The 14677-nt window shown below is 55.4% G+C and overlaps 4 protein-coding genes across 4 annotated transcripts; 1 reads left to right on the forward strand and 3 right to left on the reverse strand.

Annotated features, from left to right (window-relative positions):
• Positions 1–1171: 1171 nt before the first annotated feature.
• Positions 1172–3207, reverse strand: B0I36DRAFT_427212 (cytochrome P450). The gene is made up of 5 exons (XM_046162419.1): positions 2896–3207; positions 2702–2827; positions 2500–2653; positions 1815–2429; positions 1172–1745 (listed from the first exon to the last, which is right to left on the reverse strand). Exons 1-5 carry the CDS (start codon positions 3097–3099, stop codon positions 1315–1317), a joined length of 1530 nt encoding a protein of 509 aa, XP_046018938.1. The 5' UTR covers positions 3100–3207; the 3' UTR covers positions 1172–1314.
• An 869-nt stretch (positions 3208–4076) lies between these two features.
• Positions 4077–5537, forward strand: B0I36DRAFT_358121 (glycosyltransferase; the record flags this gene model as incomplete). Its single annotated transcript, XM_046157911.1, has 2 exons — positions 4077–5297; positions 5439–5537. The coding sequence occupies 2 exons, from the start codon at positions 4077–4079 to the stop codon at positions 5535–5537; spliced, it is 1320 nt and encodes a 439-aa protein (XP_046018939.1).
• Positions 5538–5574: 37 nt separating this feature from the next.
• Positions 5575–11135, reverse strand: B0I36DRAFT_16446 (uncharacterized protein). The gene is made up of 3 exons (XM_046148706.1): positions 10610–11135; positions 7960–10551; positions 5575–7906 (listed from the first exon to the last, which is right to left on the reverse strand). Exons 1-3 carry the CDS (start codon positions 10931–10933, stop codon positions 5780–5782), a joined length of 5043 nt encoding a protein of 1680 aa, XP_046018940.1. The 5' UTR covers positions 10934–11135; the 3' UTR covers positions 5575–5779.
• Positions 11136–12480: 1345 nt separating this feature from the next.
• Positions 12481–14228, reverse strand: B0I36DRAFT_358123 (major facilitator superfamily domain-containing protein; the record flags this gene model as incomplete). Its single annotated transcript, XM_046157912.1, has 5 exons — positions 12481–13136; positions 13194–13743; positions 13812–13897; positions 13963–14075; positions 14149–14228. The coding sequence occupies 5 exons, from the start codon at positions 14226–14228 to the stop codon at positions 12481–12483; spliced, it is 1485 nt and encodes a 494-aa protein (XP_046018941.1).
• Positions 14229–14677: the final 449 nt, after the last annotated feature.

Here is a 14677-nt window from a genome sequence, read left to right on the forward strand (position 1 = left end):
ATTTGGAATTTGAGCTACCGTTCTTACTCATCCACTAACAGCAGCTGCCAAAGATGACATGGTGTAAACACGACACGCCTATCTGCTGCATATCATGACCGGGTTGCTGCATGTCAGCAATAGTGATGACAAATTTCATTGGTGGTATTTACCATTCGCCGCTAGCCCCTACCCCTGCGTACAGTCTTTGAGGATCCGGGGACCTCCAAACAAGGTCCCCGGATCCGGTGGCGCCACGGGTTCTTTCGGATTGAAATCATGTGGCGCTATCCGGTATGGCTATTGGATGTAAGACGAAGGAACCATCGTATTCTGCGTGATGTGCCGTTATCTACATTTGGTTTGCATTCTCTGCAACGCCAGACGCATATGAAAGTCGGGTAGATCCCCCAGAAAGCATTGACCTAATCCAGGATTAATTCCGTGGTTGGCATAAGATCTTTTCGTCGTTCGTCCACAAAATACCCCGACCTCGGGCTTTAGATCCTGGCTGCACTCCCGCCGACATGTTATCTTGCCCTGCATGCTTCAGTTACGAGTATGCACAACTATCTAGCGAGACCTGATAACAATGTAACGTAACCCTTCTCGCGAAGCTGCCGTTGTGCCCTGCACACGAGACGCCATCACTTCGGTGGCGATCCATTTTACGAGATGGGGGTCACTGCCGCTGCCTGCATGAACAGCAACCAATTGATACTAGGCTCTGCATGCCGCAGATCCGCCAGGATATTCATGTAGTGCTGTCAGGCCGCGTCTCCAAAAGTCCTTGCATGAGAAAGCCTACGAAACGTGAGATGGCCGAGGCAATTCCCCATTCTCGCCGCCGAGCGAACTCGTCTTCCCTGGGCCATGCAGATCAAGGCAGCATCGTATTGCCTACCAACCATGCCTCCTTGAGAATAGCCCTTGATACGCAACGCGTACAGCTCCATGGGTGAAATGATCATATCCGATACTGGCTGAACCCCCTCCCCGCCCCCCTGCCCATGCCCCGTAACGATGACGAATAGACAGTCCAGGTATACCTGCCTAAACCGTGGAGGTTGGCCACCCCACCAGCGTATCAGTCGTAACGCTGCAATGGTGAAGAGCCATAGACGTGGCATTCCAGTCAGTCCTCTGATTCTGGTCCTGACAGTGTATGCATCTGACCATCGCGGCACGAAGCTAATATTCAGCCCAGATGGTGTCCAACCTGTCTGGGCGATTGTATTGTGTATATTACGCAATAAACTATTGAGTGATAAAAGGTCCTTCTAGAGCTAAACAAGAGACAGCTTGTTCTCAAGCAGTTGCACCTGAAGTCTGTGCCTACTTCTTCTCAATCCGCTTGAATAGCACGACCGCGCTCGGGTCAGCCATCACGTTGACCTCAAACATGAAGTTTTTGGGCCTCTCCTTGAGTCCGTCCGCAAACTTGATGTCATAGTTTGACAAGATGTGTGCCAGCACCAGTTTGATTTGCTGGCCTGCGAACCACCGCCCTGGGCACGCATCATTGCCATAGCCAAACTGCATGCTGTCATAAGTGGGACTGACGAACTGAAACTTGTGCGAGTTCTCCTCCGGGTTGTTTTCCGTGCGGAGCTTGTAAAAGCGAAATCCGTCAAAGGCGTGTGGGTCGCCCCATTCGGCGGGCGTCTCGTCAAGGACGTTCGTGTTGACCTGCGCTATTGTCCCAGCGGGGATGTGGAAACCGTCCGAGAGCGTGATTGGGACCATGGCCTTGCGCTGGAAGGTGGCTGTTGTTGTTTTAGGAGCTTGGTCAGTCTTCTTCCGCTTATACATGGCATTTAAAGAGTGTGACCTACCGACTGAAGGAGGGGAGTGTCGCTGAGACTCTTTCATGAACGAGTCAAGCTTCCGAAGCGCAGTTAGGGTCTGCTTCTTCAAGACCGGACTTCCTTCCTCCGCTCTGACTGCCGCAATCTCCTGCCTCAATGGCTCGACGTACTCGGGATGGGCGGCCAGGTCGTACAGAGCGTGAATGATGGCCAGCCTCGTCGTGTGAATTGCGGCGGTGGCGGTCAACATCTGGAGGTTCGCCAGCTCCTTGTCGTCAAAGCTCGTATCGCCAGTCTTCTTGGCGCGGTCAAACATCCACTGGATCATGTCGTTTCGGGGCACGGCGACTCCCGCGCGCTCCTCATCACGACGCCTCCGCAGCTCTGGGGCGAGAAGATCTCGTGCCCGTTGGTGGTCGCCATGTATCCGCCTCATTTCTGGAACAAACCACTGCGCGACTGGCCGCAGCCATGGCGACCACTGCTTGAGCTTCTCTCCTCCAGTCATTACATCTAGGGCAAACTTGGTGCTGCATTCGAGCCACTCGTCATTTCGGCACAGTGGTGCGCCAACGAAAATGCGTGCGCTTGCCTGGGCAACGACCCGGAGAAGCTGTTCGTGGAGGTCGATAGGCGTCCAATCTAAAAGGGGGGATATGTTTAGCAAGTCTGATCAATAGAGCTGGCACGGAATGTCAGCGCGTGATCTTACCATCGCACGGGAGGAATTGTGTATCGAAGCAAAGCCGGATTTCCTCCTCCACATCACCCACAAACAGACCCAAGTTGCGGTTTAGGTCCATCTTGATGGCCCCCAGCATTATATCGCTCTCGTGGTCAATCGTCGTGTAGTTGCCGATGTGTCGCTGAGACTGTCAGCCTCTCGAACTGCTAAGTCAAGTATCGTTACTCACATCCGCCAGCGCCTTCATCCCACTCGCCTCGTGGCGCTTGTACTTCTTGAGGTCGTGTGCATATCTCCGGGGCAGGAAGAGCCTCGGGCCGTCGGGCGTAGCCACTTGGAAGATTTCGTTGCGGAACTGCAACGGATTGACTGTTAGTTCCCCGTTCAGTATCGAGAGCAGCTTTTCCTTAGCCCGCGACTTGCCTTTTCGTACCCCTCCTGCAATACGACGTCTGCCTCCCGCACGTATCTGAGCTTGAGAGCATTGATGTCCGCATCCTCACCTCCAACAAGGGGGACTTTGAATTCATCAGGCCTGGACAGCTTTTTTACCAGGACAATGCCCAGGGCCAAGGAGAGCGTCGCTGCGCCCGAGGCAAGCACAATCTGATTATGAGAGAGCTCCATACTGAAGTCGACGAGAGGCAGTATAACGCGGTCCAAATTTTTGGCAAGCAGGCAGAGTCGAGGGCGGCGTCTTGGAATGACGCAGTAGACCTTTCAATTGAACTAATGGTCGGCACCGCGCCGGAGGTCCCTGGATTGGTCCATTTCACGTGGATGCGCCGCATACTATCGGAGCATGGGAGCACGCGTTTGCTGACATCACAAGATCCCTGTCTGACAGATTGGCAAGCTCTGATAAGCTGCAGTTGTGTAACGTCACATCTCACCACAGGATGTGGGATGACACGACACTCGACTGCGGGCGATATGCCTTGGCGACCTTACAACCCACCATGCTGCAAGCCTGGCAGGGATTGGAAGGCCCACTCGCCGGGCCGCGAACGGGCGAAAGACCCTGAGTAAGGGACACAGGGTCTGCTTCCCCGACCACCGGCCGGGGTTGGTGCATGAAGAAATGCAAGAAAGAGGGTCTTGTACGCTGATCATGCCCAAGTATACGAGGGATGATGATCGGGTATTTCAAATGACTGGCCAGCTCTGTGCATTAGGTCTTCCTCGGGGATTCCTTCAGGAAGACCCCGACAGGGGCGCAATCCGGAAGTGATCTTCCATCGTGACAGTTTCTTTTGGGGGAGTCTGTACCAAGGCAAGGTCCAATCGTCAGCTCTAAGCACGATAGGTTGTCGTGTGAATGTGGAGACATCTTGTGAAGCGGCGTTGGCGATGTGCATGCGGCACAGTTCAGTCATCTGACCGAGGTGGCAGATAGTGCTACTGATGGGCCTGACAGGGTTCTTGGTTCAAGCCGGTTTTCCCTGATGACTTCGGCATTGACGAATGTGGTCTCCAGAATGAACTTACCTCCTACTATTTGTCATTTTCTATTTGTCATTCATCGTCATCTCTGGGATCATCATCGCCATCATATCATTAACATTTTCACGCCGCCCACCATATCATTATCACTCTCAAGAACCATGGCACCGTCAGCCATCCAACCACCACCCGCTCTTGACGCCCGTCGTGAAGTGACCAAACTCACCAAAGAACCGCTGCCCGCAGGGCTGGTTCGTATCCCCCCTTCAAAGCTCGATCTCCGCTCCGACGATGAGATCGCAGCGCTCCTGCAAACCCGCCGGCCCATCGTCTCGGACAAGAATGTCTGGGCATTCTGGCACACGGGCTTCCAGGCGATGCAGCCCTGGAACAGACGCAACATCATCAACTGGACTCGCCGCCTCGGGCCGGAATGGACAGTCCACGTAGTCGACCGCGTGGACGGGTCGCCCACAAACATCTTCAACTACGTCGACAAGTCGCCGCAGTGGTTCCCGCGCGCGTTCCTCGAGAACACGATGGACGGGCCGAGCGTGGGCCCGCACTCGGGCGATCTCGTGCGGCTGCCCCTGCTCTGGCTGTACGGGGGCGTCTGGATGGACGCCGGCACGCTGCTGTTCCGACACATCGAGGACATTTGCTGGCGGGAGATTGAGGATCCGGCCAGCCCGTACGAGATGGCCGGGTTCATCATCGAGATGCGGCCCGAGATCGACACCATGCTCAACGGCTTCATCGCGACGAAGCGGCACAACGACTTTGTCAGGAAGTGGCACGAGATCTACCTTGAGCTGTGGCGTGGCGAGAATCAGGAAGGAGGAGGAGGCCACAAGACCAACGCCGCCGGCTTCCACAAGCACCCCCTCCTTGCCCACCTGCCGCTGCTCAAGCCGCCAGTCGACAAGCTCAACTGCCCAGACTTGAACGTCATGACCGAGGCGTTTAATGACTACCTCGCCCACTTCTTGTGCTTCGAGAGACTTCGTACTCTCGTCGACGATGGCAAGGACGCCAGTGGACAAGACAAGTTCGATGGGCCAGAGTACTACGCCAAGAAAATGTGGTTCGCCCCTGCAATGCAGGAGCTCTGGGCCTTCCAGCAGCAAACTGGGTGGTCAGGCACGCGGCAATTCGAGCTCCTCAACACACACCGAGACAATAAAGCCCAGGAGAAGGACGACCTGTGGACCCAGGCAGAGTCGTTCGTGCACGAGGCCCTCGCCAACACGGCGACCATGAAGCTCTCCCACGGCCCCGCGGGCGCACTGGACTCGTTCCTCGCGGACCTGTGGGACTCGGAGGAGCATCAGGACAAGGATATCGCCGAGGGCACGTTTGCGGCGTACTTGCGCTATGGCAGTGTATGTGTTCACCCCCGACCCCCTGACTTCCGCTTTTTCTCTTGCCCTCATCTGCTCTTAATCCCCTTTTGATTCAGCCCTACTGGGTGACACCAGGTGCAAGATATTTGCTGATATTTGTTTCGTGGTGGCGTGCTACAGGTCCACTATGATCAGATCAGGGTCATTGAGCCGGTTAAGCCGAGAACTGCAGGGGAATATACCTTGCACGCAGGTTATCTCGAGCCCAAGACAATGTGAAGATGAGGGATGGCATTGATGCATGGGTAGAGATTGATTCTGGCGCAGGGACGAGATAGTTCACTTCTGTTGATGTGATCTTTAATACAGCCCAAAGTACCTAGAAAATGCACCGCGCTGGAGCGCCGTTGACGCAGACGTGCTGTTTCCCAATGCTGCTGAACTTGAGACCAGACATATGCTAGACAATATACATCTACATGAAGACCCCAAGCGGCACCTGCTTCACCTAATCAGGGCGCTCAACGAGTCAGGATGGGGCTTGTGGGCGACGCAACCACTAAACTTCTCCTCTCCTCACCGAGGTACTTCCGCCTCACCCTGTTCTTCCACTGGTCCAGTGTGATCCACCTCTCCTCGCCCGCCTTTCCCTCTATATCTGGTAATGGCACACTGCCCCGGGGCATCCCTATGTAGATGCTCGGAACCCATTTGGGAATCGCAAAGAGGGTATGCTCACGATCGCAACGCATTGTCTTGGTCTTAGGCAGCTCGCCCTTTTTCAGCTTCGCGTAGCATGTCTCGCAGAGCTTAACCACGCCGACACAGTCCGCGCAAGTGTGCAGTACCTCCTGGTCCTCCACGATCCACTTCTTGCCGCAGGATGCGCAGTCAACGAACCAGTCGGGCTTGGTAGGGCCAGTGTAACTTGGTTCGGTGCCGGCGTTCGACGCGTCTGGCGAGTTCGGCAGCTGCGGCATCGACGAGTCTGTATTTACGTGCAGGATTCCCTGAGCAGGGGCCGATGTGCGCCGCGACACGTGCATTGGCGTCTCTGAAGAGGCGGTCGATCCATTGGTATTGGTCCGTGTGGGGAGCTGTCGGCGCTTGTCCATCTTGGTATTGTCGGCATGTCCGTTTGTGCGCGGGTCGATAGGCTCGGTGCGGTGGCGGTATAGAGTGCTGCTTTCAAAGCTGTCCTGGCCGTAGAAACTGCTCTCACGCGAGGAGTACGGCGTGGGCTCCGAGTAGGCTTGACTTGGCAACTCTGAACTGGCCCACCCCTCACGAGCAGATTTCCACTGCTCCCATGACTGCAGGGCTTGTGCCTGAAGAGAGTTGCGGAGGTTGTAGACAATGCGGGTGTTCTCGCGGTCCTCAACCGTAGTCAAAATCCGTGACAAAACCCAGAAGGCAATGTCGTCATTGTCCTCGTCCTCATCCGATAATAGCTCGAGACTGGAACGAATGATGCGGTGGAGCCAGTATGTCGACAACTTTGTGCTTGTACTGCGCTTCGTATGATACCGTATGAGGCAGCAGACAGGTACTATGATGGACCATATATCGTATTGATGATCCGTCTCCGGGGTAAGGCCAGCGAGACGTGCGCCATACGTCTCAGCTTCGGTTTCCGACATGGTCGAAGGCGGGGTCAAGGCCAATTCCAGATAAGCAAGAGCCAAGGATCCAGTCATCGCGCTGACAGAGTCCTTCGGCAGATAGTCGTCAGGATGCTCCTTGACCATCGCCAAGGCGTCGCTGCGGATGCTCAAAATCTTCTCCTTGTGCTGCTCGCCAGCAGCAGCTTCGAGGACCTTGGCGAATGCATCCTGTACGACAAATAGAAGGCTCGTCGCGTCTCTCTTCTCCCCGAGATCGATACTGATGGTGAAGAAGACCTCCACAACATCCCAACGCTGTGTAGCGTCTGCGGCCTTGGCGAGGAAGTTTTCGCCCGATTTCGTAAGTGCAACCATGAACTCGTTGACAAGCTCATCATACCACGCTTCCCAAGACTCCTTCGCATTGTTCAGGGCTTCCACAAACGCTATGATAGCATCCCACGCTGCACGTTGCTGATAGTTCTCGAGGATGGTTACATAGTCCCGGAAATGCGTATAGTCGTACTGCAGACTCTCGCGGTGGACTTTCGCGGCCAATGCCGCATCCTCGCCTAGATCCCACAGCCGATCGCCGAGCTCCAGAGTGGTTCGTGCCAGCAGGGACGAGTTGGCATGGTCACTCAGCCATGAGGGTGAACGTGAACGTGCGATATCCATGTCCTTCTTGGCCCTCTTCAGCAGTGTGATTGCCTCCTCGTTTGAGGTAGAGGTCTGACTGGCGATGAAATGGCATGCGTGCCAGTTCTGTGGGTTGAGCCTGATGGCTTCACGTGCTCGCTTCTGATATTCCTCAGTATTGCCCTTGGTCAGTTGAAAGATGGCGAGGGCTGCATGAATCTGCCATAACGATTGCTGTTTCGAATCATCCTTGGAGCTCTGCAGTTCCGTTGCGCACCAAGCCTCAATCTCTAGGACTTCTTCAAGCGTGAAAGACTCGCCCTCGAACGGCTTGAACATAGCAGAGTCTTCCAGGACGTAGTCGTGTCGGGAGTCTGTCATCATTTTCGATTTCTCCGGGTCACACTGGTGCGTCTTGGTTAGCCAGTAGGATTTCCACGTCGCTTTGCAGTACTTACCCGTGCTAGATAGCCGCGGATGAACCAATGGCCTGCCAAAATTTGGCGTTTGGTGAACTCCATACGCCGATAGAGGTGCTTGGCCATGCGTATCGCGGCTGGACGCAAGATGACCATGTGCAGATCTTTGACATCGGCATTTCGCACGGCTGTGATAAAGTCCTCCCCCGGAGGACTCGTCACCGCGCTAATGACACTGCTGTCTTTGAACCACCGCTTGAGTTCTTCCATGCCGTATCCGTGTAGCGTGTAGAGCCATTCACTTCGAACGTCCCTCAGCGTTGCACCTTCGCCATGTCTCCATGTTTCCATGCTAACATTGAGATCAAAGGGCCACAAGAAAGTGTCGATACCGTAATCGTCCGTGAAAAGCTTCGCAAGCAGCACGCCGGCAGAAGCCTTCAGCTCCCGGCTTGCCAGTGATAGATCTGTCTCCTTCATATGGTCTAGCAACCACCAGCACGCATAGTATCGGAGTTCAACATTGAGCTTCAGCCCGGGATCTGTGAGGAGTGTGAGGCATGTTATGGTGATGCGCAGGTGGGAATTATGCGGGTCAATGTGAACGCCCTCGCGCGTTCCGCCACCGACTTTATCATTGAAGAACTTTTCAAAGTCAAATCGGTCGTAGAGCTCGGTCGGGCACACGTTGTGGAGGAAGTGGCGGACGATGTTGATCTCTGTCTCAGCAACGCGGCCAGTGGTGGCAGGGATGTCTGTCCGGTGGCCAACCTCATAGTCGTCATACTCGGGAATGAAAGGCACATAGTCAATAGAGCGCCAGTCGACATTTCCGGAGTCTGTGATGGTGAAGAGCGAATACTTCTCGACGAGCTTCTGAGCTAGAGGGAGAAGAGATATGCCGTATCGAGACTGCGTATTTCCCAGGGGGCTGCTGGATCGGGTCCCGCTATCAACAGGCGACGCTATCCCCAGGCCACTCCCAAGGCCCAATCCCGATAGTTTCGGAGATTGTGTGTAGCCTTTGGGAGAGTTGGCAAATCGGCCAACGCTGGCAACCGTCGGTGTTGAGTTGGAATTGCGGCGAGAACGATGGTGCTTGACAGAAAGCAGAGCTTCCATCTGGTCAACTGAGAACCATTGGCGCCCTGCTTCAATCCAGTACATGATCTCATTGATCTCCTGGATCTCCTTGGGCGTTCTTGTGGTATTGAGGCGCCGAATCTCTGCCTGTATCAGGTCATCACGCGTTTGACCGGCCTGCTTGAGGATGTCGGTGATGTCGTCCACAAGGTCAACAGTAGATAGCTTGTTGAGGCTGTTGTTCAACTTGATGAAATCACCTTGGCACTCTTTTTGAAGGGTTCTGAGGATGGTCTTGCGCCAACTGTCTATTCCAGGACGCCTTTCAGCGTCTCGCGTTATTGGCATCTTGTCCATGCGATCGACAATGTACTTTTGCACATCATCCTCGTTGAGTTCCCGAATAGGAATCATGCCGAAATTGAGTGACAAGGACTTTCTGAGGAAGCCGCTGACCGTGGCTGGCCGGGCGTTGATAAAGATGCGCATCTTCTTGTTATCGGGCACCTCGGACAGGGTTTCTAGGAGCGGCAGTAGCTTCTGGATCTCTTCGTCCACTCCGTCGATGAAAAGATAGAAGGTGGTGTCGGGGTTGAGCCGCTCTTTATTGTTTACGAACAGCTTTCGCCATTGGTCCACAGAATTGGTGAAATCAGCGTGCCGGTCCATAAGTTGCATGAAGGACTTGGTCATTGCTTCGTAGGCCGTGGCGATTTGCCACAAGAGTGTGCGTGTGACGACTTCCAGCAAGGTCCCAATGTCCTCATCGTCCTCCTTTCGCCTATCGGCCTCGGGGAAGTAGTACGCGCAGACCACCCTTGATGTCGGTCCAGGCTGATCTGCCGTGAGAAATGACCGGAGGATGTTCGCCATCAAGGATGTTTTCCCGGAACCGCTATCACCCTGTGTGACAAGCATGTAGTGTCGGGGGTTCTCGGAAGCCAGCCAGTCTTTGAAAGGAGCATAGTTGGAAACCCACTTGCCCGTGCCGTCAACCAGGCTGTTCTTCCTGTTGTCATAGGACTTTCGCCAGTATGGGACTGGCTCCTTGTTGCTTCCGAGTGAGGTTTCTGGAAATCCGAGCCTCGCCACAATCGCTCGTCGCCAATTCTTCATCTCCTCGTCTCGCCGCTGCTTGCGCTGCCCTTCCAGCAGTATGTCCAATCTCCCGGCACTGTCCTGCACTATTCGCCATGTCTGTGCGTTCACGAGGAGTGTTTCTTTGCCGTTGAGCCGATCCATCATGTCGAGCAGATCCTGGATGCCATTATCGTTGAGGAACAACTGCCTCGTGAAAGCAAAAAGCCTTGCATGTTTCTTGCGAAGTTGTATGGTCTTGGCGCACACCTCGACAAACAGCCGGAGGTTTTGGCAAGCCAAGCAGGCAAGTCTGGTGTCCATCTTGTCCTTATAATATGTGAGACGCTCCAGAAATTCTGTGCATTTCTCGAGAAGCTCGGCCAGGTTCTCAAACATGCCCTCATATCCCTGCCAAGCCTGAATGACAAACGTCAGTGCATTAAAGCACATCTGTGAAGGTCCAAACACCTGTGAACAGTTAGCCGGAGGTCGTCTGTTTGAGCGGAGTTAGGTGATCAGGACTAACTTCAGAGGCACCATCGGCGATCATCCCGCCGACTGTTTGGATGCATTGCAACGTTTTGCCGGTTACATCTTTGAGCCATGCAAACTTGTCTGCCGCTTTCTTCGCGGCTTTCTCCGTCGCAACCTTGTCGAGTGTGAGCAGGACATCATCAATGTCAAGCTTTTTGAGATTGGACGGGTTGCCGCCAGCCAGTATGAGAACCTGCTCCTTGAGGTCTCGCCACACGTTCTCGAGCTCCTTCCGTTCCAGTGTGGACGTCGTGTTTGGCGTGCTTGGGGTGGCTGAGAAGCCCGTTCCGGCCCGGGATAGTTGCATATGCGCCATGGCAGGCCCTGGCGTCTGTTGAGTGGCGCGCCGAGTTGACCTATGCTACAGGCAAGACGGCCTGCAGATTGTTTGAGCAGCCAGGGCAGGAGGGTGTGGAGGTGAAGGAGAGCCTTGAATTGTACGTGGATGCCAATACATAGATGTTTTGCTCGCCGTCAACGACAATGGACCACAGTGCTCCCAGAAGCTCGGTGGCGACCCAAACGCCTTTTTTTCACAACGGAAGAGGCTCCTTGGCGCCTCGCGTGGAGCGGTGTGGCGGGATATATAGGAAAATATGCATGTCAGACTGGCTAGGACCCCGGAGCCTGCCAGAGGATCCGCCCCAGGGGGCCGCCTCAAACATCGTCGTTCGCCCCACGCAACGCAACGCACGGCAAGGCTGCGGCTGTGGCTGCAGCTGGAGCAGCGAAGCAGAACAGCTCAGCCTCTGACGGGGGAAGCTTGACGACTCGAATGGGTGGCCAGGCCAGCCAGACACTCCAGGCATACGGCAACCAGTGATCAGGCTACCCTATTGTAGACAAGAACTGCAGTAGGCTCCCAGCCACACATAATTAGTGGCGTAGAGCTCTGGGACGGACCGATCCTCATGGGCTATGCCCGGCGCGTGATGGGGGATCGACCACCAGGAGAAAGGAGGGTGGTGCAAGCGGCTGGGTACTCCAAGTGCGCAGCCTCAAACACCTGCAGTTGGCCCGATGCATAGCCTTGGGGGGAAAACTCTTCGTTGGTGTTCTGTGCCGTTTCTGGGTGTCGGGTATCGCACCCTTTGTCAGGGATCTGTTGCACAGCCCTGTCGACTTCCAACAGAGCCTGAGCTAGGGCCTGATGGGGGCTGATGTTGCGTGCCGTGGTGCCGGCGGCTCAAGGCTGGGTTCGAGGCGGGGATGCCCTGGGGAGGGCCTGGCAGAAGTGCTGTTGCTGAGACTGGTCTCGTCGATCGACACAGGGGGCTCAGCAACGGGTTGGCACATTGCCGAGCCTTGTCGCTGTCATTCTGGATGGCCATTGTCGAAAGCTTTGCCATGACTACGCTAACGTAGATTGCGCCGGTCAGTAACGGGACGGAGGGTTTGGTTGTTTGGTGCATGAGGTGAAATGTGCACGTGGGAGACAATGGGCATCGTGTGGCAGGTGCGGGGCGTTACTGCTTGAAGTCTACGCCTGCAATCACACCTGCACTCTGAGGGCGTGAGGTGTCTTCCAGTGCTGCAGGGGCCACAGGGCGCTTAGCTTCATTGCCAGCCACAACTTCAATCACAGCGCAGCGTCTACGCAGCACACAATCGATGTCCAATCACTATGGTTATTCTCGTCTCATTGCCACATGATTGAATGATTGACTGACTGATAGTCATGAATTGTTCTCAGCATGAACATTAGCTACCATAACGTAGCCACGACCATAGACAGATCCAACCGCCTGAGCATCATTCGCCGTGCCAACACACTCTCTCACCAGCAAGACCTCCCCCCACAAATGCGTCCTTCGCTCGTCCACGAATCCAAAGTCTCCCTCAGCGTCCGTTTCTGTGCCAGGATCAGGGATACCATCTCCAATTGGGATGCTTCCACTCAAGACTCTCAATCTCGGCCTCCGACAGTCCGCGAAGCTGCTCCTCGGCATCCCGCCCGTCCCGCTTCTTGTTGTCACGGTGCATCCACAGCAGCGCGGCTGTGCTGACTAGCAGAATCAAGCCGCTGGCCCCCAGGTTGATGCCATTACCAATCTTGAAGTCGGGCTTGTCCCAGGGAAGATAGGTCCACGTGGCAATCAGGCCTCCAATGTTGCCGCCCATCATGTTGATGGCCAGACTCATGCTGCGAGACGTGTCGCTAGACACCATGGCCGCCGCCTGTGCGTTTGTCAGCGTCCCGACCGCGAAACAGCTGCTGGCCGTCAGAAACGTGGCAGCGTAGCGAGCCGTCGGGTTGTTGGTCGCCAGAAACATGATGTATCCCGCCATAACCATCGGCGTCGAGGCAACAATGAAGATCTGTCGTTTGTCGAGTCGCCAGGCCATCAGAGGAAGCAGCAGCTCAAAGAAAGCGCCAACCACGAACGGGGGCACGGTGTACAGCTGCTTCTGGACTGTGCTGAAGGTCGGGTAGATTGTGCCAACGATCGTCGGGGTGAAGAAGGCCAGGCCCTGGACGGTGATGTTGTTGAGAAGGAACGTAAACGCGGTCGCAAGGACTATCGACATCCAGACGTCAGCAGTATTCCAGGAACTCAGCGCGGGCTGGTACCTACTCATCGGGTTCCAGAAACCCAGCCACAGCTTTTGCTTGCCCATTTTGTCAAGCACCTTGGACTGTGCTACACGCTCGGACTGGACGCGAGAAACCGCCAAGGCCTTCTCTTCCTCGTTCAGCCATCTTGCAGTCTCTGGCCGATCGGTCAGGGTGAAGAAGGCGATGATGGCGAGCCCGATCGTGATGATGCCCTCAATGGCAAAGATCATGCGCCAGGACCGGAGAGTTCCAAAGTGGTCCAGGCTCAAGATGCCCGAGGCCAGCAGTCCTCCAAAGGCACCGGCCAGGGGCGCCATGACGATGAAGAGCGACAGCCGGAACGCAAGCTCGCCACGGCGGTACCATCGGGAGAGGTAATACGATATGCAGGGCATCATGCCGGCCTCGAAGATGCCCAGGACAAAGCGCACACCGCACGCCTCGCTCAAAGTGTGCACAAACGCCGTGCCAACCGAGACAACGCCAAAGGCGAGAGTGAGGAATGGAATGAACCGTCCAGGCCCAATCCATTTGCACGCGATAGTGGACGGGATTTCGAAGAGAATGTACTACGCGGTGTCAGTGGACACTACTGCGGCTGCTCGAATGTAATTTCCAGGCGGGCTCTCGCACGTACCGAAATGTAGAAGATGGACAGCAGCGTGTTGTAGTCGTATCCTGTCATGCCCAGGTCCTGCTCAAGGCCAGCCAATCGAGCGTTGCCTTTTGAGTTGAATATTGTCAGTAGCTGGGGGGATACGGCGGATTCGTGGTGTGCATTCGCTCACCAATATTGGCTCTGTCGATGAAGCAAAACAGGTACAGGAACGATACGATGGGCACGATGGCCCAGTCAATCTTAGTGCGCAGGCGACGCTCGGCATCTCTGTTGCTGCTGTAGCTGCATGCGCGTGTTGTTGTCAGCCATCCTCCCCAACCAGCCTGCGATCGGTCTCGAAGGAACACAAGCTCACCTGTCCACGGCCCCGGTTCCTCGCTCTGCTGAGCTGTGCTCGTCCAGCACGTCGGAAATCTTCTCAGGAGTCGACGTCATGATTGCAACTGTGATCTTCGCCTGCGGATGGAGGGATGGCAGTTTCCAAAGACAGGAGGATGATGCGGACGAGGCAGCTTCTTTTGAAGTAACCTGGGCGCAAGGAACAGGGCGGAAGAGCGTTGAACCGCGGTGTAACCCCAGACAGCCACTCGCCGCCCCACGAGATCAGCATGGCATGCATGCCTGTGATAGCGACCCAAACACGCACGGAGCGTTCAAGAGGCCAAATGAATCTCCGCTCGTGGAACAGGGGTCACAGAAGTGCCGAGCACATTCGGCCGGGTCTGTGATTGCAGAATGGCCCTGGGACAACTGAGAGACCGCATTTGTCCCATTGTCCCCCTTACTAGAGTGTAACCCGGCACTAGTTGGGATCGCGTTGACGGGCGGAGGATGATTGTTCCCTTCGCCAATGCTCAAGTCCTTCCCACAATGTGTGGGGACCC

The sequence above is a fragment of the Microdochium trichocladiopsis genome (genome assembly GCF_020744255.1).
Source record: "Microdochium trichocladiopsis strain MPI-CAGE-CH-0230 chromosome Unknown B0I36scaffold_1, whole genome shotgun sequence".
In the NCBI taxonomy this organism is placed as follows: Eukaryota; Fungi; Ascomycota; class Sordariomycetes; order Xylariales; family Microdochiaceae; genus Microdochium; species Microdochium trichocladiopsis.